General features: G+C 34.7%; 1 protein-coding gene across 1 annotated transcript; it reads right to left on the minus strand.

Moving 5' to 3' along the window:
- Positions 1–888: 888 nt before the first annotated feature.
- Positions 889–20,090, minus strand: LOC113511259 (facilitated trehalose transporter Tret1-like). The gene is given in 9 exon segments (XM_052892486.1): positions 889–1,262; positions 1,786–1,968; positions 4,822–4,880; positions 4,883–5,038; positions 6,397–6,468; positions 13,951–14,056; positions 16,401–16,721; positions 17,992–18,221; positions 20,029–20,090. Coding segments are annotated over 9 exon segments (1,419 nt in total). The 5' UTR covers positions 20,066–20,090; the 3' UTR covers positions 889–1,007.
- Between the last annotated feature and the right edge of the window lie 4,975 nt (positions 20,091–25,065).

The raw sequence follows: 25,065 nt of genomic DNA on the forward strand, positions 1-25,065 counted from the left end.
CGGGACCACACGGTACAGATTATACTATCTAGACATAATGAAGAAAAAATAATTAGTAAGCATTATTACTATTACTGCATAGTATAAAACAAAGTCGCTTTCTGTCTGTCTGTCCAGATTTTTAAAACTACGCAACGGATTTTGTTTCAGTTTTTTAATAGATAGAGTGATACAAGAGGAAGGTTTATATGTATAATACATGCATAATATTGTAGAGGAACACTGATAATTTTAGAGGTTTCTAATGTGATGTGATGTACACCCGTACAAGGGCGGGTGGGTCGCTAGTTTTTACTAAAATTAAAATTATATTATAATATACTATTAGATTTAAACAATTCTACAGACAGCACATAGTCTAAAATTTCTTAAAAATCCTTCTCTAGAATAGACAGTTACCAGAGGGAGACTTTGTACAAAAGTCGATTGCTTGGGTACCTCTGTCCCATTCGTGTTTCAACTGTAAAACAGTTATGTTTGCATGGCTGTGTTTCGGTTTGAAGGGTGGGATATGGCGTGAATTTACTGGGTACAGAGAAATAACATCTGAGTCCTCAGGAATGGCAACGCATGGGGGGTATCATGGGCGAAACAGTATACTCTGTTATGTCCATGGTACTGCTCATGTGTATAGGCGACGGTTACCACTTTCCATCAGGTGGGCCGTCAGCTTGTATGCTATTCTAAGTTGTATAAAAAAAAAAGACAAAACGGGTCTTCAATTATACGGACCGTTGCACCAATGTTGTCAGGTGCAATTATCCCCAAATCTAAAACATTTTTCCTTCTTCGCTTTGATTTCCTTCACTTTAAACCAATCGAAAACTTTGTAATTATTCTATATATGCTTACAAATACTATCAAATAAATTAGCTGAATTGCTCTGTATCGATTTTATTTTTTCCCAAAAATGTCGAAAACATTTTTTCGAGATACAAAAGTTTTACCGTAAATTGAGGAAAAATGAACCAATTTGGCAACACTGCACTGCACTGCGTAAAAAATCACTAATATTCATAAGTCTGAATATGCCGTCTACGTTTCTTAGGTGTAAACAACAATTGAATTTCGTCCGCCGCCAATCCCTTAGTCTCTGGCATGTAATATACAGAGAACAGCGCCGTGAAGAAGCAGACGACGGCGAAGAGGTAGAACACGGGTCCCAGGCCGATAGCACGAGCCAGGGGGTCGAAGATTATCAGGATGAGGAAGTTACACAGCCACGCCCATTCCACCACTACCATGTTTACGTAACTTCTGACCTATAAGAAAACAACAATCATAGTTTCGATATAAGTGGTTATAGGTCAGTCTTAGGTCATTCACCTGCACTATATAAGCTCGAAAAGGATTTTTATATATATATATATATATATTGTTATAGTAAGTAGTTTAATAAATTATATGTATTTGATATTTTTGTGCATTACAGGTTTTTGTATTTTATGCACGAAAAATTATTAATTCACTCTTGCACCACCTGCACACTTCTATCTGTTCTCCTTTAACCACAGGTTGTCTGTAAGAGATCGCCCTAGCGATAAGACCGCCTTTTGTACATTTATGTGTATATTTCAATCTGTATTTATGTTACTGTATTTCACTTGAATTATTCACTTGTCATTGTATATTTTTATTTATGGTGCAATAAAGAGTTAAATAAATAAGAGGGACGTTGCTGCCCATCCCTTGACCATTATGGTCCCTTAGTCGCCAAGGAACGTGAGGTTACATGTCGTGCTTTAGTAAGAAAAATGGTATTATAAAATATACAGGGTATGTTACCTCTGGCAGGAACACTTCAGCGTAGAACACGTAAGGTACACTTCCTGGCCCAATAGTGTACACGCTGCAGAATATGAATATAAACATTGGGGTCAAATAGCTCGGACCCCACTGCAAATGGATCAGGGACCCGCAAATGACGCAACACAGACCATCGGCGATGGATGCGTAGATTAGCAGAGGCTGAAAATGAAGACAAAAAAAGTTTTTTTTGTATTAATTTAAAATATTAAGCATTTTTGGATAGGTATTTTTAGGATTCCGTACCAAGAATGTGCAAAAGGAACCTCAATGCCCGTCCAATTGTCCGTTCGCTACTAATGCTATTATTGATTTGAAATTTAGAACATTTTTACATATAGGTTCGCATATAGAAACAACTGGAAGAATGTTTTTTTTATTTTCTTTGCTATCTATATTTTCACTGTATGTACATGTCTATATTTGTCTGTTGTTATTTGTGTGCTGTAAGTAATGCAAATAAAATATAAATATGTATATATATATATATATATATATATATATATATATATATATATATATATATATATATATATATATATATATATATATATATATATATATATATATATATATATATATGTAAAACTCTATGGATTATATGGGGTATAGTTACTAACACCTGAGTCCTCAGGTATAACAACCCATGGGGGGTATCATGGGCGAAACAGTACTCTGTTATGTCCATGGTACTGCTCAGTCTATCCATCATTAGGACCGTCAGCTTGCTTGCTATTCTAAGTTATATATAAAAAAAAGTTGGCGCGGTTTGACAGGCAGGTTGGCAAGCGCAGTTTTTGGTGATGTTTTAAAAGAGACACTGCTGCCCATCCCTCGACCACTAAGTTCCCTTAGTCGCCTCTTACGACACCCATGGGAAAGGTACGGACCCAATCCATTACCAAGACCATACGTCTTTTTAAAGTAAAGTAACCAGGAAATCATAAAATGTAGACATATAGATGACCTAAAAGCGCCATTAGATATTTATATTATAAGTGTATGCTATATTGAAGATTGTACAATAAACAACCTTTGTCGACCTCAGCAGGACCTTTATTATATAAATAGTAAACAGTAATTATATGTAGCTAGTAATAATTACCATAATTATATGTCATAATATTATATTTATGAATATTTTATATGAATAAGACCTATTGACACCTGCTTATATTTAATGGCCGTCGGAAACGGTCTTAATTTATTTATAATTTATATTATTTTTAATTTCTATGCACCTTAAGACTAAATCCTTGATATTATTGTAGTATAAGTAAAATTACTAGATAGATAGATAGTCTTTTTTTTATATACAACTTAGAATGGCAAACAAGCCGACGGCCCACCTGATGGAAAGTGGTAACCGTCGCCTATAGATATGAGCAGTACCGTGGACATAACAGAGTATACTGTTTCGCCCATAATACCCCCCATGCGTTGCCATTCCTGAGGACTCGGGTGTTATTCCTCTGTACCCAGTAAATTCACGCCATATCCCACCCTTCAAATCGAAACACAGCCATGCAAACACAACTGCTTCACGGTTGAAACACGAATGAGACAGAGGTACCCAAGCAATCGACTTTTATACAAAGTCTCCCTCTGGTGAATGGTCTTTATTATTTATTTATTTTATTTATTTATTTATTTTTTGGAAAACGTACAGCTGAATTACAGTCAATACATAATCAAATTTACATCTATGTTAAGCCATGAATCGTTTTCACATTTGCGTAATGACAATGATCGGTTTTTATATATGCAAAATACATACACATATATACATATACACACATACATACACATACACATGCATACATACACACATCTATAATAATTAAAAATTATATATATATATATATATATATATATATATATATATATATATATATATATATATATATATATATATATATAATCACTAATAATATTTAAAAAAACAACAATAAAAAAGAAAACAATTCATTTTGCTGGTTGCTGGAGCCGCCTCAGCTGTTGCTATACTCGTATATGCACACCGAGATGTACCTATATAGCATTGATTTTGCTATCCGTCATCTATATATTCTTTGTCAGATCCGTCGACTATGACGATTTTTCGGATAAGAGACTTAATACACTTAACAATAAATAAATAAAAAATTATAACGAAAACTAAAGTACAGTATGTACACTCCCCACTGCCCGCTGCGACCTGACCTCACCCCCTCTCGAAAACGCATCAACACCCAAACTCTATTTTCCCGCGCTTATGATAACTACAGATGCACATATTTTTTCTTTTTTTTTTTAATAAACGGTGACCCCGCCTGCTCTATTGGTATACGCTGACGGGGCACTAGCGAGAGATGATGATAAGCAAGGATCAAAGCAGATCAGTTAGCCCATTATGGCAAATTCAACAAGATTTGACAAGATCGACCTGATAAGGTACATTGCTAGCTACTACTAGTAAAGCAATGAGATCTAACAGGCCCAATCCTGTTAGATTTCATTACAAACAATCCCATTCCCCCCAATTGGGAGATGTCCGACTAGTTTCTAACTAAATAGAAGTTCTTATTTATGAGCGCGGTTAACGTCTGTGTCGCGAGCAGCAATGCGCGACCAGCACGCTGTTTGTTACACCGCGAGCGCAGTCGGCATTGTAAATCTTTGATGAAATTAACATGAATTATTGCAATTAAAAGATGAATGAATGAATGAGTATACTTTATTTGCATTATACAGTATAGGAAATAAAGAAGACAATTAATAAATATAACGATACAATTGTATAAGTACAGTAAGGCGGTCTTATTGCTGAGAGCGATCTTTTCAAGACAACTTTAGGGTAATGGACTAATTGTTGTACAAGTAGGTATTGTATTATTAAAAAAAATTTACAGAATAAAACATTAAGGAAAATAATTATAAGTATTAAGTATATATAAGTATAATAGTCACATAAAAAAAAACAAATTGGTTAACTAGTTAGTTACAAGATATCATCTCAGATATAAAGATCTTTACCCTCCGTCCAAACGCATCAACCATGTACGCCGCAGGAATACCGGACAAGACGCCGATAATGCGAATATAACGCTGCCGAGGGTGGCCGACATCTCCGGCGCTGCGGACAAGAATAGCGGCTGCGCGTACACCTGCACCACGATCAGACCTTGGAGAATCGACGCCGTCACCAGCACCAGGGTCACGAACATCGCCCGACGGGTTGATCTTGACTTCTCTGAAAGTTAGCAAGAAAAAATTAACACTTTAATAACTACCGATTAAACTTACATCGAAAACACTCAACTAGTTTCGGAGTCAATCCGTGATCCTTAGTCATGAGTGACTGTGACGCAAGAACGAGCCTAAAAAAGGAAATTAAGGACTAAGGATTACGAATTGAATCCGAAACTAGTCGAGCCTTTTCGATCTAATAATAAATAATGTGTGGTTACGATACTTTCAACAAAAAGCTAAAATTTCCATCAAGTATCCTCTACGTACGTATCGTTGCATGTCTTTGCGTCTATTTGCGTTTTTATGGCATATTGTATGGGGAACGTTCAAAGGAATTATTCCGATTGATACCATCTGCTGAATTTCATCACGTTTTTCCCTGACAGTTGTACTCGTAGAGTGTCGATCCTCAACCGTGCGTTTCTGTAAATATTTACTTGCAGGCACAATCAAAGCATGGAACCAACTCCCAGCAGCAAAGGGGAAGAGACTGTTAGTAACTGGGAGCCAACAGCTTCTTTGCATTACACCCTATCTGGTCGAACTCTACGCGGTTCCCCCTAGAAACTGTCTTGATTAATTATTGTGAAATTCGTCACGATGGACTAACAGACCTGCTTTCATCCTCATCTGTCATCCCTCACTGGTGCCCCACTAGTGTATACCGATAGCGCAAGTGGGGCAACCATTTCATTATCATCCATAAAAAAATACTCCCAGTATTTCCTAATAGACACAGCATTGGAACCTTCAAGAAACAAAGCACATTGCTTCTTAAAAGACCAACAACGTACCTGCAATTTCTGTGATGTTACAAGTGGCTACGGGTGGTGGTAATCACTTACCATCAGGTGAGCCGCATGCTCGTTTGCCCCCTACATTATAATAAAATACATATTATCACGACTAATCGCTACCAAGATAACTTCCGCGAAAAGAGAGCAGGATTGTTAGCAATGGAGATGTTAATGCCCATTGCTAGCAATATCAGGTCGATATCTACATGGTTTCCTCTCGAATTTTCTATTATGTAACTCAGAATGGCAAACAAGCTGACGGCCCACCTGATCGAAAGTGATAACCGTCGCCTATAGACATGAGCAGTAGTACCATGGACATAACAGAGTATACTGTTTCGCCCATGATACCCCCCATGCATTGCCATTCCTGAGGACTCAGGTGTTATTCCTCTGTACCCAATTTCGAAACATTAAATTTTTGCAGAGTGCATATTTAAATAGTGCAGTGTCCTGTTAACGCATACCGATAGCGCGTACTGACTTACTATTCCATCATCATCTATTTAAAACTATGGAGATCACAGGATACACTGTGTCGCCCACGCGTAGCCATACTTACTGAAATATTGCCACACGGGTAATTTCTCTTTCTCCATTGATGGGTTTAACTTCTCCTCAATAGGTGTGGTACCTGAAAGACATCGGAAATGCATAGTAAAGATAAATTTAATCAGATTCAACTTACACATAGTAACCTAAACTTAATGGTTAACTGCGGTTGCCAATCCGCTTGCCAAGTGTGGCAGCTACTGACTATGTACAGCAGTGGACAGTTAATGATGGATATGAATCTATGAATATTAGGTATATTTAAATATACCCGTATATGTTACGAAAAATTGACAATATTTTAAATTATTGTGTTGTGTTTTTTGCTTTAAAAATAATTACATACAGCTAATCTATCCAAACTTATATAAAAAACACGTTAGAGAGGGACTTCGAGAAACCTCTGTTTAATTAGAGAGGATTAAAAAATTAAAAATTGATTATTGTTATATATATATATATATATATATATATATATATATATATATATATATATATATATATATATATATATATATATATATATATATATATATAAACAGATGCTTTAGTATGTTTTCCTGTGAAAGTAAAATAAAAATAAGAAATAAAAATTAGTTTCATAACGTGCAAATGAAACTCTATCATATTTCAGAATTTCGACTATCTCTTCTGAATGAATCCGCTAAAAAAAAAATATGCTACAATAATGAATTTTAGTAATATCTAAAACTATTCCAAATTTTAAAGCAACAAGATTAGTAGTGTTTAAGTGCACTGTGACAGACAGATAATAATATAATCTACTCATGTAAATATAAAATATAAAATTTGGTACGGAACCCTAAATGTAAAATTTGGTACGGAACCCTAAATGACTGACGAAAACAATTTTTTTTACTTGGAAAATGTTAGTCATACAGAAGTATTCCCAAAGTACTAGGATATAATAAATTTTAAGAACATGCCAAAAAACGCCATTAACCAAACTGTACTGGAATCAATATCAATAGGAGCGCCCAGTAAGTACGTGCGAGCACGTCGACGGCACTTATTCGATGTTCCATTACGAAGAACAGAGTTCGCTAAGCAGGCTCCCCCATCTCTTGCATTGAAACTACTCAATGATATTTTGAGCCAGTATCCGCAATTGGATGTATTTGCCTCCAACTTGCTGGAGTTCTCGTCGAGTGACCACAGAGTATTTGTGTTCAGACGTTTTTTGTTTCAGTTAAATTTTTTTATATTATTCTTGTTATATATGTGTAATATTCCTTTTTATATGTTATTGTACTCATGCTTCCCTGAGTGAGCGTATTGGAAGACTGTAAGGCTCACCCAGTGGATGTAATAAATAAATAAATAAATGTAATTTCAACCATAATTAGTCATACATGGACTATAGACAAAAAATTTGAACTTTGATCATAATCTGTTCGATTATTAATTGGTATAAACTCCTTGTTGACTCTTTTACACATAAAAAAAAAATATTTGACACTTTTCATTATGATGTTCTTGTAAAAACACATTCAAAATTTATTTTTGTTCATAAACTATTTTGGTATCTACTTAGATAATATTAGATAACAGTTAAATACGTACTGTAACTATTTCCATAGTACTAGGGTATTATAAAGTTTAACAGCATGCCGTTAAATATTATCTTTCATATAATGCACATCGCATGTAAATCGCATGAGAGGATAGGTGGCGCCACCTGACAGATAAACATTGAGCTCGTGTATTTTTTATTCTTAAAAATAGAAAATTCTGTATTTACCTAAATTATACGCGATTAAACTGTGTATTAGTACTTAAATTTCCTGTGTTCGTGTTTGTGATAAAAACCGTTCATCCAAATTGAAGAAAACTTAAAGTTAAAATTGAGTTCATTCTGGTCGTTTTAAAGATAACGTAACAATTCTAAACCACATAAGTATAAATAAATAATAATAAGTAAGTTACAATGTAATGAATATATACTTACAATCAACAATACAAGTGTTATTGTAGAGAATTGTGAATAAATATTTTGTATATTATTAATAAAAAGTGCAAGTGACGGTTGATGGTTAAAGTGTATAATTAATTGTTTCAATCACCTTCAGTAACTGAAAATTTCAAGAAAATAAACTGTCAAATAGCGAAGATTGTAATTGAATATTTCACCGACAACTTCATAACTGAATTGGTGTCGTGGCGTCATTGAACTTTCTTTATACATATATATAAATATATATATATATATATATATAACCTTTGTATGATAATAATTACTTTTTTTTGATGTGATTGTTCAATTATTACTCATGAATGAATCGCCGTGTAAACAATACACGCGCTGTTATTTTATTCGTAAATTAAGTTAAAGCTTATTTAATAACGTGAAACCTATATCACAATTAAAGCCTAGAGATACAAAAATTAGAATTTAGCAGACAAGAAAAACTCACCAGTACCTATAATAGATTTATGTGTGTATGTATATGTATGTGTATGTGTGTGTATGTGTATGTTTATATATATATATGTATGTATGTGTATATGTATTATAAACCTATATTTTTAACATTTTTATTTTTATATTTGGTTGTTTTTTTATTTCGAATAAAATGGTAACTCGCAGTAAGGACTTGGAACTCAAATTAAAAAAGGCCGTACTTGAGTTAAAAGAAAAGAAAGAGCTATGTGAAAAGCTAATACAGGAGCGAGATGAAGGGGAAGTGGAAATCACAAATATTTTAAAGAAAAATACTATATTAAAACAAAAATTGGTGGAATTGGACAACCAACATCAAAGTACGATAAGTAAATGCGACGAACTGCAGGCTATTATCGATTCATTTGACCAGTGTCGACATGCTCACGATAGTGCGTTAAACCGTATCCATGAGTTGGAATGCCAACTTGCCGAAGCTTATAATGAAATAAATACATTAAATAGTAGAATGTGTGACCAAGAAGCTGAAAAAACTATGACGTTATATGCCGAATTAATGGACCACAGCTTATGCGATAACCCACTTTACAGCAGCAAAAATACTTCCAAGACTAGAAAATCTATATTTTCGAAGAAAAAACCGAAATATCTTATTAACAGAGAAAAAAAAAGTAGAAAATATATGAAAATAAGTAAACAAATTAAGAAATGTAATAAATATTTGACAAAATATAAAAACTGTGTTTTAAAAACAGATATAGAAACTGAGAAAAAATTCGATAACTACTTGAAATATTATGAAAATCAATTCTGGAGTAACAAATTACAGTTTGATACAAACACTACTAAATTATTGCTGCATATAAAGGAGTTGGAATCTTCATTGCAGTCTATTAGTGACAAATACACAAGTGCCCAAATTCAAATATACAAACATAATGTGGTGGTCAAGGAATTGATTGAAATCAATTCAAGAGAACCAAGTGGTATATTGGAACAAGTGGTGGAAGAAGAACCAAGCAGCACCACAAAACCCAATAGTCTTTCTTTACCTATGGTACCAATTGCTACTCACACACAGTCAAATTTATCATCTGACGACTTTACCCGACGACAGATACATAATAGTAATACTGTATTGTACTCAGATAGAATAGGAATTAACTTAGGATTAATTATGAATAATTGTATGTCAGAACAAATCGTAAATAATTGTATACCCGATGCCCCATTTAATTATATTGTAAAACAAATGTTATGTAATCAAAACAATTACAATAAACACACTACTATTGTATTTTTGATAGGAAATAGTATAGGTGTTTCTCAGAAGGACTTGAGATATCTTCTTAAATCTGTCTCAAATATGACTATAAAAAAATTTATTATATGTACTTTTCCTTATTCGGTTTCATTGTCTCGAAATCAGAACCAACAAATTTATAGACTTAATACTTTAATGTATAACATGAGCTGTTTTGTTGAAAATATTCATTGTTTTGATACAAATAAATTTGTAAATAATTTTAAATTGACTGAAGGTACATTGTACCTCTCACAATTTTACAAACGACAGTTAGCTACATTGTTAGCTTATAATATATTACATAGTCCTGTTATAAATAGTATAACAGTTAAACATAAAAATTGTATAGGATTTAGTAATTATACTAATGATTATTTAAACTTAGTTTACTGACAAAGAGAAAGCCAAAACATCTTAAACTAGTTCATCAAAATATTCAAGGCTTTCTTGGCAAAGAATTACTAATAGAATTATTTTTAAATGAATTTAATATTGACATTCTATGCCTCACTGAACATTGGCTAAAAATGACAAACATGTCAATTCACATACCGAATTATAAAATCCAGAGTGTATTCAACAGACAAAACTCTATAAGAGGAGGGTCTATTATTTTTGTAAATAGAAATATTAAAGTTAAAGAGCGTAAAGATATAGTAGCACTTTCTAAGGAATGTGTTGTTGAAATCTCATGTACAGAGTTGGATAAATATATAATTATATGTGTATATAGACCCCCAAACTCAGACTACGTCAAATTTGAGTCCATCATGGAGGATGTACTGAAATTAGCATTTAAAAGTAATAAATCTATATTAGTATGCGGGGACTTTAACGTGGACCTTCTAATTGATAGTCCTATGAAGACAAAAATCAATAGTTTGTTTAAAAGTTTTGGTCTAGTTCATGTCTTCTTAGAACCGACGCGAATTACATGTAATACAGCAACATGTATTGACAATATATATTGTAATTTTAATATTTTAAATAAATCTATTATAAATACTTTACCTTCGGACCATTGCGGACAAAGTGTGACATTTACATGTAATGAAATTACGGAAGATACCTATAAACTTTATAGACCAACAACAGCATATAAATTGCAGAAATTCAGGGATAGATTAAAGGAAAGCCTACCTTTTTTAAAGTATGATGATAATAATATAAATCCTAGTACATTATATGACCGATTTTTCAATATAGTAAAATCTCATTTTGATAATAATTTTCCAATTAAGAAGTCAAAGATTAAGAATTCAAAATTTAGTGAATGGTCTACGTTTGGTATTAGAAAAAGTAGAGAGAATATGTATCAACTGTATGATATCAAGAGCTATTTGCAAGAACCTATTTTTGTTGAATATGTGAAAAATTACTCAAAAATATTTAAAAGAGTGTGTAACGCTGCTAAGATCCTTCACTTAAAACGCAAAATTACAACATCTAAAGACAAAATAAAGACTACGTGGAACATAATAAACACGGAAATAGGTAACAAAAAGTCTCGTCAGTTAAAATATAGGCTGAAAACTGAAAATGGTATCGTTGATAAAAATGATCAAGTTGCTCAAGTTTTCGAAAATTTTTTCTCAACAATACCTTTAAAAGCAACAAAATCATTAAATTCGTCACCTGATTTAGCTAAACAATTATTAAAAAACACTGTGAGTTCCTGTATCTATGATTTTAGGTTTCATTACATAAATTCTTCTTGTATAATAAAAGCCTTTAACTCTCTCAATTTGAAAAATACGGAAGATATTTGGGGTATGTCAGTAAAGGTAATGAAATCTGTAATAAATGAAATTGCTCCTCATCTGGCTATAATATTTAACAAGAGTATTGATCAAGGAGTGTTTCCAGATCTAATGAAAGTTAGTAAAATAATGCCGTTATTTAAGTCTGGTGATAAGGAAAACCTTACTAACTTTAGGCCAATCTCAATTCTACCAGTATTTAGTAAGATTTTCGAAAAATTAATTCTTCTACAAATGTTAGACCATTTCAATTTACGTGACTTACTCCACAAGCAACAATATGGATTTACAAAAGGACGATGCACTGTTGATGCCGGCATTAATTTAATGCAATGCATTTTCAGTGCATGGGAGAATTCACAAGATGTAATTGGTGTATTTTGTGATCTTTCTAAGGCATTCGATTGCGTCGATCATAAAACTTTATTAATGAAGCTTGAACATTATGGAGTTAGAAATAAGTCTTTAGATCTCTTAAAATCTTACTTAAATTCAAGAATTCAAATAGTAGAAGTAAACGGTGTCAATTCTAGTGGATCTTATATTGAAATGGGTGTGCCTCAGGGATCTATTTTGGGTCCTTTTCTTTTTCTTGTATACATGAATGACTTACCGTATCATGTTCAAGATTTGTCTGATATTGTATTATTTGCTGATGACACTTCACTAATGTTTAAAGTGAATAGAAATACACATAACCTTGACCATGTAAATGTTGCTTTGTCTAAGGTTTTGATATGGTTTACGTCAAATAATCTAGTACTTAATTCAAAAAAAACTAAATATATCAGATTTTCCATATCTAATACTAAGCAAGTGAATACCGCTATTAGATTAGACCACCAGGATTTAGACTTTGTAGATAAAACCACTTTTCTTGGCATAGTAGTTGATTATAAGTTGCAATGGGGCTCCCATATATTTGAATTGGCCAACAGGCTGAGTTCAGCTGCTTATGCTGTTAGAAAAATCCGACAATTAACTGATACAATAACAGCTAAGCTTGTATATTTTAGTTACTTTCACAGTATCATGTCATATGGCATTATATTATGGGGGAGGGCTGCTGACATCGATACAATCTTTGTACTGCAAAAAAGAGCAGTTCGGTCAATATTTAATTTGCCTTCTCGGGAATCTCTTAGAGAATATTTTAAGCAAACAGGTATACTTACTGTTCCCTCGCAATATATATACGAAAACATTATGTATGTACGTAAAAATATAAATCTTTTTAAAAATAACAGTGACATACATAATTTCAATACAAGAAATAAAAACAAATTGAATGTTCCTTGTTATCGCCTTAGAAAAGTCAGTACATCTTTCATGGGGAACTGTATACGTTTTTATAATAAACTTCCAGATGACGTTTTACAATTAAATGAAAGAAAATTTAAGACATATATAAAAAGGACTCTCTGTACAAAAGCATATTATAAATTAAATGACTATTTAAATGACAAAACTGCATGGATTTGAATTTTGTATTAATGTGAATTGTATTGTAAATGTAATTATTGCATTTTTTCTTAAATCAATATTATTTTCTATAGTAATTATTATAATTATAGACTGACGTATCATAAGTATCTGTAACAGATGTATATGAATAAAGATGATTGATTGATTGATTGAGTACAAAATATTTTCAGTTAATCAGCACAATTTACGTTTTATGAGATCTCACGTGGAACACTAACGAATATGATTTTTATTTTTTGATATACATTTTGAAGCACTGGATTATTATTTTTATTTATTTATTTATTAATTAGTACATATATGTGTACATGGCGGACTTAATGCTAAAAGCATTCTCTCCCAGTCAACCATAGGGAAGTGGCAGAATACTCGAATGCGGTACTACTAATTATTGATATACATACATACTAAAATTTACTTACATATATAAACGAATAAATATACAAAGTCTCCCTCTTGTAAACTTTTTGGACATAAGCCTAGTAAGATCATGTACTTGTTTAATTTGAAGGCTACGGTAACTAATTACCATCAAGTGGACCATAAGCTTATTTGCGACCTCAATGGTATAAACTAAATTATACTAACTACCATCGGCGTTCGCGTTGAGCACTCGCTTGATCAATGCCATCTCCTGCAACACTTCCATCGAATTTTGCTTCGCGCTTCTATAGAAAGCTACAGACTCCGCTGCCGCCTGGAAACATCATCGTCATGTATACGAATGTATGTACAGAGAACAAGATAATTTATTTCTTATTTTTTTTTTGATGGGTGAAAATGGTATGGTAACCCCGCCTGCGCTAACGGGATACGCTGACGGAGCACCAGTGCAGGGTGATAGATGAGAATGAAAACAGGCCAGTTAGCCCATCATGATGAATTCATCAGGAATTAACCATGATAGTTTCCGGGGGGAACCGCGAGGAGGTCGACCTGGTTGGGTATATTGCTAGTAATAGGATTCTCAGTCTCCATTACTAACAATCTCTTTCCCCCCAATTTATTTCTTATTGCATTTCATGATGTGGTTGGTAGATATTAAAACAACTCTAATTGTGGATCCTGTTGGGCACAGCAGGTAGGAGAGAGGAGGACAACTTTTTTTTTTATTTTAGAAATATTTAATGAGTTTATTACAATATTATTCAATAATTAACATCGTTAAGAATAAGAATAAAAATAATTTATTTGCTCGAAATGTGGTACAAAAGTCTTAAATGGTAACTGAGCTACACATTTCGCCTTATCTAAACGCATGCAAATTTTGTCTTAGCACGTGTTAAGTAAAAATTTATCAATTACGTATGTCCAAATAATTATTCTAAATACATATTAATTGTTACATTGAATTAGTTAATTATGTCAACATTTAAAAATAGTCGATATTATAGTTATAAAGCATTGAAATTGTACATGTCCATATTATTATTGTTTCGCGATAGGTACGTGTTTTCTGTATAATTTTTTTTTATTTTATTTATTTATTTTATTATTATTAACTAGCTGTTGCCCGCGACATTGGTTTTCGTAAAATAAGTAGTCTATGTCCTTCCTCACGGTTCAGTGGTTTTGATGTAACAAACACATTTCCCTTCACTGCTCTGCTCCTATTGATCGTGGCGTGATGAAAAGTATACTATAACCTGCCCAGGGGTATGAAGAATAATTGTACCAAGTTTCGTTAAAATCCGTCGAGTAGTTTTTGTTTCTATAACAAACATATAGAGAGACAGACAAAAATTTTACTGATTGCATTTTTGGCATCAGTATCGATCACTAGTCACCGCCTGATAGTTATTTTGGAAATATATTTCATGTACAGAATTGACCTCTCTACAGATTTTTTTTATATTAATCACAAATATATATATATATATATATATATATATATATATATATATATATATATATATATATATATATATATATATATATATATACATTAAAATATACAATTCTACTCGTTATATGTGTATTTCTTATGTATTACTCTGTATAATTATTTCAGTATATTACTATAATTATGTCACATATTTTTCACCACATCTGCCCTTCATACGCTTTCTGTTTATATCTAACGGTTAGCTGGTAGAGAATGCTATATGGCATTAAGCTCGCCATTTGTACAAAAATTTATTGTGCAATAAAGAATATATAATAATATAAGTATATATTAAATTCAATAATGCACCGCCTACTTATTTCTTGGTTTGCTCAATGGTTAACTGGTAGAGAACACCGTCCGGTACATTGCTAGCAATGGAGCTGTTAGGTCCCATTACTAACAAATCCTTTCCTCCCGGATTTGCGACTTGTACAATTGTTCTTTGTCTCAGGGTCAAGTTCTGGAGGTGTACCATTAAATGAAATTCCGAACTTTCGGACTCAATTTCGTATTTTTGTTCATACCGAAATCGACCCAGTAAATGGAGCTTAACATTTCGTTTGTCATAAATCCTACCCTAAAAGTCCAAAGGAACGATATTTTAGCATTTTAAATATTTTAAAACGGTATGTATTATGTAATTTTAACATCAAATTTGTGTTTCGTTCGGACCCGAAATTTCGGAAAACATTTCCTCTCTGCCATTTGCCCTCTGTTTCGCTCTATTGAACACCCCGAGCTTTTTGGACGCCAGCTTGACCCTTCTAGATGACATTGAAACTCTACGGTGCTGGAGATGTGGACACCGAGGATATTGTAATTATTAATTCCAAATAATAAATGATTAATTTTATTATCAAAGGTTGCCTGCGGGCCTACCACGAAAGTAACTGTCCGATTATCGCGTCCGCAACGAAACACGACCGAAATTCTGGAAGAGATCGCTCTTAGCGATAAGGTCGCCCATTGTTGTCTGATTGTGATTATTTCTTGTAATTGTTTATATTTGTAATAAGTTTACTATTGTAATCTTTTGGAGGAAACAATAAAGAGTATCTATCTATCTATCTAAGACGAAATTGCTGGCGTCGCGTCGATGGCTAGTGAATAAATAAATTATAGTTACGAGCAGATTATTTTAATGGCAACTCACCTTCTCCAAACCTTTGGACAACAAAAATGTCGGTGACTCCTTCAGAATGATCAGCAAACACACATTAGTAGTGGCCAGAGTGAGGGAGGCATATATCATGTTCCAGTAAGAAAGCAGGCCCCCCATCAAATATGAGAGCAACATTCCCACACCATAGAACACTATGGCAGCCGTCACCATGGACCCTCTAATGGAATCTTGACAGAATTCCCCCACGAACACCGGCACGACGAGAAAGGACGAGCCAGCTAACCCTGACAAGAATAGAGAAGCCAGCACTACCTCCACACGGTTGCTGACTGCAACCATAGTCCAGCATACCTGCGAGGATAATTATTTTAATACTATTTGTAGCTCGCAACTTTATCTGCAAGAATAATTCCTTTCCATTTTAGGTTTTCTGGAAGAGAATTCTTGTAGAGATAAGCTCGCCTTTGCACATTTGCTTTCCACATTTCATATTTCTTTATGTATTATTAATGTATATAATAAAGCATAAATAAATAAAAGATATTTCTATACTAGTTTCTGGCTTGATTTTGGTATAGCAGTTTTTGGTATAGCAGTTTTTGGTATAGCAGTTTTTGGTATAGCAGTTTTTGGTATAGCAGTTTTTGGTATAGCAGTTTTTGGTATAGCAGTTTTTGGTATAGCAGTTTTTGGTATAGCAGTTTTTGGTATAGCAGTTTTTGCGTTACCCTATAATACAATATGTATATTGCGTTCCGACAGACATACGAAAATTCTGAAAAATACTCTTAATAAGAGCTCTGATAAAAAAAACTACAAACTGTTAACATGCCAATACTGGGGGGAAACTATCAATATACGCTATCAGGTCGACCTCCACACAGTTTTCCTCTGAAAAACTGTCGTGACTAATTTATCGTTGTAATCGTTACGATGGGCTAACTGGCCTGCCTTTTCATTTTCATCTATCACCTCTCACTGGTACGCTGCCAGTGTATACCGATAGTGCAGACGGGGTTACTATGCCATTTTCATCCATTAAAAAAAAATATGCCAACACTCAAAGATTGACCACCACAATTAGCCTTGCAATTTAATTTCAATTTGCCTGAAGATGCCTCAAACACGTGTGGCAAAACGTGCGTGAACAAAATGGCAGTCAGAGATTGATGACTAAAATAGATAGTTGTAGAACTTCTGGTAGTAATAGCGGTGGCCAATCTTCGAGTGTTGACAGTCACACACAGAGGGAGATTTTGTACAAAAGTCGTTTACTTGGGCACCTCTGTGAAGCAGTTGTGTTTGCATAGCTGTGTTTCGGTTTAAAGAGTGGGATATGGCAGTAAATTTACAGGGTACAGAGGAATAACATCTGAGTACTCAGGAATGCCAACACATAGGAGATGTCACGAAACAGTACACTCTGTTACCATGATACTGCTCATGTCTATAGGCGACGATTACCACTTTTCATCAGGTGGACCGTCAGCTTGTTTGCCATTCTAAGTTGGATAAAAAAAAAAAATACTAATGATAGCAGAATTAAATAAAATAATTATAATCAAATAACCAGTGATATGGATTTCAGTGTGAAATATTAACATATAAATGACGCACTTACAACACTCAGCAGCGAGAATAAAACTCCAGTGCCTTTCCTCCCAAGCCTGTCCAAAAGTAGTCCGGCTAATGGAGTACCGAATAAGGCTCCTATACTCGACAGACTGCCCACTAGTGAGGCCTCTGTCTCTGTTATCACTCTGTGTAGCGTTGTATTCTCAGATTTGAAGAGTATAATAGTTGACGATGGCCACGTGAATATCAAACCCATGGTCATTGTTAAGAAGCACACTGGAGGAAATGAGGAGATCGATTATTTTTCGTTTTATAGTAAACTACTCCAAATTAAAGGCATCGGGAGGAAAGAGATTGTCAGTAATGTGATCTGACAGTCCCATTGCTAGCAATATATCCTATCAAGTCGACATCCACGTGGTTTCCCTGGAAACCATCGTGATTTCGTGGGACAACTGATCTGAATTCATTTTCACCTGTCATCAAGCAATTGATTTTACCATTCCATCATCACTCCTTAAAAAAAACGTTACAGGCATTTTATAGATATCTAATCAAATAGAATCTAGCACACACAAGAACATTCGTGTTTCAACCGCGAAGCAGTTGTGTTTGCATGGCTGTGTTTCGGTTTGAAGGGTGGGATATGGCAGTGAATTTACAGGGTACAGAGGAATAATAATACTCAGGAATGGCAACGCATGGGGGGTATCATGAGCGAAACAGCTCTGTTATATCCATGGTACTGCTCATGTCTATAGGCGATGGTTACAACTTTCCATCAGGTGGGCCGTCAGCTTATTTGCCATTCTAAGTTGAATAAAAAAAAACTTTGTACGCCAATTTATATATCCGACTAAGTCTTCGGTGACAGGGTCTCCCCCGGACGCTGTTGCCTATCCTTGCATCATAAACTCTCTTAGTCGCCCCCTACAACAACGGTAAAGAAGGGGGTGGCCTATTCTATGCCGGGACCACACGGCTTTCTAGTAGTACCTACAGATAATTTTTACCTACTAGTTTTTATTTAAAGAAATTATTTTCGTATGAGATTTTACCACTAATACATACATACATACATATCTGTCACGCCTGTCTCCCATTAGGGTAGGCAGAAACAATGGAACGCCAAATGCTTCGATTCAAACAAACTACTAATAAATTAATAAAAAATTGTGTATGCTGTAAGACGTGTCATATATGGGTATGTATTATGTAGCGCAAGAGAGTAAACGTAATGGGGGATGTAACTTCATCATCCTATCAGCATTTGACTATCCACTGCTGAACATAAGACTCCCCTTGGGAGGGTTATGCCAGTAGTTGCCACGCTTGGCAGGCGAGTTGGCAACCGCAGTCAGCTTTAAGAGATGTTTTAAGAGGAACGCTGCTGCCCATCTCTCACCTTCTTTAATAGGCTCTTACGACACCCACGGGATAGGAAGGAGTGGCCTATTCTATACCGGGACCACATGCGTGTATATGTATGTATTGGTGTGTATGTAAACGGGATTTTTATTTATATTTCGTTTTCAATATCGACATCATTACATAGTAAAAAATAAAGTCGCTATCGCTGTCTGTCCGTTCCTATGTATGCTTAAATCTTTGAAACTACGCAACGGATTTTGAAGCGTTTTTTTTAATAGATAGAGTGATTCAAGAGGAATGTTTATGTGTATAATACATGCATAATATAGTAGAGGAACACTGATAATTTTAGGGGTTTCTAATGTGATGTCGTAATATAATGGGGGGCTATTTAGTATCAGCATTACATCCGTGCGAAGCCGGGGCGGGTCGCTAGTATTAAATAAAATAAAAATAATTATTTTACCATACTCACAATGACGCTGTCTAAACATAATCTAATCCATGGGAAATGTACACCATAATAAAACAAAATTAATCATAATACACAATTAAAATTATTCTAAATATACTCTGAATAGACAAGTATTTTTGAAAAAAAAACTCCCATGCAAACACTCAATTATTTTCCCTTCAATTTTCAATTACATTCATGTCTACTTTTCTGTATATGTAAATACGTATATTATGTAAATTTATTCATGAAACTCACCAACAATTGTGCCAAGTAGTTGTACCAAAATTGCCATGTTTCCAACACTGCTGCCACTGTCAACTAACCGTCAGCTAACTTTCTTTCCAACGCTAAGCGATAGACTACATTAGTAATCTCACCTAAAATAGTACAATAATACATTGATTACTCGCTTTTAATTATGTAGTTAAAGGACAAAGCAATCTTGAATGAATTTTGTTTTTATAACAAACGAGACCAGAGGGAGACTTTCTACAAAAGTCGTTTGCTTGGGCACCTCTGTCCCATTCGTGTTTCAACCGTGAAGCAGTTGTGTTTGCATGGCTGTGTTTCGGTATGAAGGGTGGGATATGGCGTGAATTTACAGGGTACAGAGGAATAACATCTGAGTCCTCAGGAATGGCAACGCATGGGGGGTATCATGGGCGAAACAGTATACTCTGTTATGTCCATGGTACTGCTCATGTCTATAGGCGACGATTACCACTTTCCATCAGGTGGGTCTTCAGCTTGTTTGCCATTCTAAGTTGTATAAAAAAAAAGAGCATGCGGCTCACCTGATAGCAAGTGGCTACCATCGCCCATGATCACCCACAACACCAATGGCATTGCAGGTGTGCTGCCAGCCTTTTAAAAAGGAATATACTCTTTTCTTGAAGGCTATGTTTTCGTATCGGTTCGGAAATACTGCTGCTGGAAGTTGAGTGATTGTGCGTGGAAGAAAGTGCCTTGAAAAACGCACGGTGGAGGACCGCCACTCGTCCAGATGGTTAGGATAGCGTTGAATTAGCGTTTGATTCTAAGTATATGGTGACATAAGTAATGGATTGTTGTAGGGAGAAGGGATTGTTAGCAATGCGGACTACCAGTCGCATTGCTAGCAATATACCCTGTCAGGTCGACCTCCACGTGTTCCCTCCTGGAAATTATCGTGCTGAATTCCAGGTGTATTCATCACGATGGACTAACTGACCTGCCTTTTCATTCTCACCTATCATCTCTCGCTGATGCCTCGCCAGTGTATACCGTTAGCGCAGGTAGGTTTACCATTCCATTTTCACCTATGAAAAAAATCCCCATACTAACAATTCTCTCTCATTGATATAGATTGTTGTTGTATTGGCCGTTAACTGTCCACTGCTGGCCATAAGCCTCCCCCATAAGGGGGAAAGGGATTGTGAGTAATGGAGCCTAACTGACCCATCGCTAGCAATGCACCCCATCAGGTCGACATCCCAGTTAGTACGTATATACCAAACTTCAGACAGTGTAGGACTACTCTCCACTAGATGGAGTGACGACCTGAAATGCGTTGCAGGGAGTCAGTGGGTGCAGGTGGACATGTGCTCAGGACCGTTCTTTATGGCAGTCTATTGGGAAGCGTTTTTTTTTAATGGATGATAATGGAATGGTAACGCCGCCCACGCCATCGGCATACACTGGTGGGGCACCAGTGAAGGATGATAGGTGGTGATGAAAGCAGGTCAGTTAGCCTGTCATGACAAATTCCACTAAAATTAACCACGATGGTTTCCAGGGGAATTACATACAGGTCGACCTGATGAGGTGCATTGCTAGCGATGGGTCACTTTTTTTTTGATGGGTGAAAATGGTATGGTAACCCCGTCTGCGCTAACGGAATACGCTGACGGAACACCAATGAAGGGTGATAGATGAAAATGAAAACAGGCCAGTTAGCCCATCATGATGAATTCATCAGGAATTAACCATGATAGTTTCCAGGGAGAACCGCGAGGAGGTCGACCTGGTTGGGTATATTGCTAGCAATAAGATTTTCAGTCTCCATTACTAACAATCTTTCCCTCCCGCGATGGGTCAGTTAGACTCCATTACTAACAATCCCTTTCCCCCTAATGGGGGAGGCTTATGTCCAGCAGTGGACGGACAATAGCTGAAATGATGATGATACCAAACTTCACAGTGTTTGGTTAAGCTGTTATGGTTCAAACTCTTTTCTCCTACATTCTTCACGACTCTGGAACGTGCTTCCTGATGCCATTAAGAGACTACCGACTAAACTGTCTTTCAAAAAAAGCGTTCACGCTCACTTTTTATCTTTATCCGAGCAGTAAGTGCTTTATATTATTCTCAATTTCGTGTATAATATAGTATATATCATATATATGTAGTTTATATATTAATTTTATTGTATGTATATATAATTATGTAATGACTGACACTTCCCTATGGTTGACTGGGAGAGAATGCTTTTAGCATTAAGTCCGCCATGTACACATATATGTACTAATGAATAAATAAATAAAATAAATAAATAAGGCGTTTATAAACTGTAATTTAAAAACTATTTGCATATTGTCTAGTTTAACAAAGCAATTACATTTAGTTTTCTAATTCTCGTGGTTAATCTATTTATTAGATGTTTTTACATTATCACGATAGGCATTACGACAGCATATACTTGTATTTTTTTTAATCTACTCCGGTAATTATATACATACGTACCTATATATTTATCGTATCAATATTTGCCGTGTTGGTCCCGGCATAGAATAGACCACCCCTTCTTTCCCGTGGGTGTCGTAAGAGGCGACTAAGGGAGCTTATGGTGAAGGGATGGGCAGCAGCGTCCCTCTTAAACATTATCAAAAGCCAAACTATGGTTGCTAACCCGATAGCCTAGCGTGTCAACTATGGCAAACCCCCCTTATGGGGGGAAAAAGGGATTGTTAGTAATGGAGACTGAGAATCCCATTGCTAGCAATATATCCAACCAGGTCGACCTCCTCGGGGTTCCCCCTGGAAACTATCATGATTAATTCCTGATGAATTCATCATGATGGGCTAACTGGCTTGTTTCATCTTCATCGATCACCCTTCACTGGTGCCCCGTTAGCGTATCCCATTAGCGCAGACGGGGCTACCACTCCATTTTCATAAAAAAAAACTCCCCTTATGGGGGAGGCTCATGTTCAGCGGTGGATAGTTAACGGCTGATACATACATCCATCAAAAATTACATTAATCGCAATGCAATTAGTATGGAGCTAACACAAGAGTAATCCTTATCGCTTTTTTAATGGATGAAAATGGAATAGTCTTTTTTTGTTTTTGATGGGTGAAAATGGTATGGTAACCCCGCCTGCGCTAACGGGATACGCTGGCGGAGCACCAGTGAAGGGTGATAGATGAGAATGAAAACAGGCCAGTTAGCCCATCATGATGAATTCATCAGGAAAGAATGTAAATCTGCCTACACACTTACAGATAAAAGAAATTGGCGAATTGAGAAATATGTGATAAATGAATGACTTAAAAATATTGACACTAGACGATGGCGCAACACTGATGATAAGTAGTAAGAGATAATTAAAAAAATTATGTATGTATACGTTAGAAAGATAGATAGATACTGTTTATTGTTTCCTCCAAAAGATTACATTAGTAAACTTATTATAAATATAAACAATTACAAGAAATAATCACAGTGGGGAAACAATGGACGACCTTATCGCTAAAAGCGATCTCTTCCAGGCAACCTTTGGATGGAGAGGAGTAATTATAAACAGAACAGTTTGATCGGAAGCACGATAAAGATCCTATTATTTCTAAATATAGAGATATAATACATGTAATAATGTAAATATATATCCCTACTTACTATGGGATTATATATATATATATATATATATATATATATATATATATATATATATATATATATATATACGCATGCATATAAATATATAATATGTATACGTAAAAAACAAAGTTATAAATTTTTATATATCTAAAGAAATAAGTATACTAACCCGACAAATAAACAAATTAAGAGAATGACAACTTACTCAAATAAAAATCCTTAAATTTTGTTCTAAAACTAAGCAGACATTTTGAATTTCGAATAGAAAGTGGTAAACTATTCCACAGCCATACAGCTTGCACCGTGAACGTAAAAACTAGAATAGTGTACTGGAGTCTTCAGGTGGAGGCCCTCAAAAGACCTTAGATTAAAAGAACTGACGGAATGTAAAAAATCAAACCATTCCTTTAGATAACAAGGGGAAAAAGAGTTAAAAAGGATATTATGGAGCAGTTACTGTAAAAGCGTGTTAGATATTTATTTTAAATTATATTAATTTTCTTAAACATCTCGTGTCAAAATGTGTACCTACATTTATTTAAAAAAATAAGCATAACAACTTTAAATATAATAAAATATTAAAATTGTTATTATACCAAATTTTGTAATGGATTATTATTGTAATGTATATAGAACACTAATTTATGTTTTAATTGATTTTATAATTATTTATTATCATGACACTTAAATAAAAAGTAATGAAATTGTAAGAACACGTGTTCTCACTGACTTGTTCACTCGAATTCGGCCGTGTGGATATAAAATATTGTCATTTGGGTGGGGAGATACTTCTTGCCCAACCGTTGAACAGAATGGAACTCCCTGCCGTATCAAGAGTGAACAAGTATAGTGAACCACGTGGTCATTATATAAAATATATCACAATTATTGTTGATGGAAGTCCTAAAGAAGCTATATTTAAATAAGTGTCAATGGATTAACAGAAGTTGGGTATTTAATTCTAAATAAATGGCAATAACTATGTACTAATTTAATTAATCACTTAACGATTACTACCAAACAGGTCTGCGAGCCTAGTGTAGTTTTTTTTGATGGGTGAAAATGGTATGGTAACCCCGCCTGCGCTAACGGGATACGCTGGCGGAGCACCAGTGAAGGGTGATAGATGAGAATGAAAACAGGCCAGTTAGCCCATCATGATGAATTCATCAGGAATTAACCATGATAGTTTCCAGGCGGAACCGCGAGGAGGGAGACTTGGTTGGGTATATTGCTAGCAATGGGATTCTCAGTCTCCATTACTAACAATCCCTTTCCTCCCAGCCTAGTGTAGTAATCACTGATGGTAAAATTTTGTACCCGTATTTTTGTTAAAATAAAGTTTTTATTATATTAATCATAGGACATCTTTTATGGGTGAACAGGAATGAGGAATACCACAGGCGTTAGTGTATTTTGTGATCTAACGCCAT

The sequence above is a fragment of the Galleria mellonella genome, unplaced genomic scaffold, assembly GCF_026898425.1.
Source record: "Galleria mellonella isolate WM207_F2 unplaced genomic scaffold, CSIRO_AGI_GalMel_v1 utg109, whole genome shotgun sequence".
NCBI lineage: Eukaryota > Metazoa > Arthropoda > Insecta > Lepidoptera > Pyralidae > Galleria > Galleria mellonella.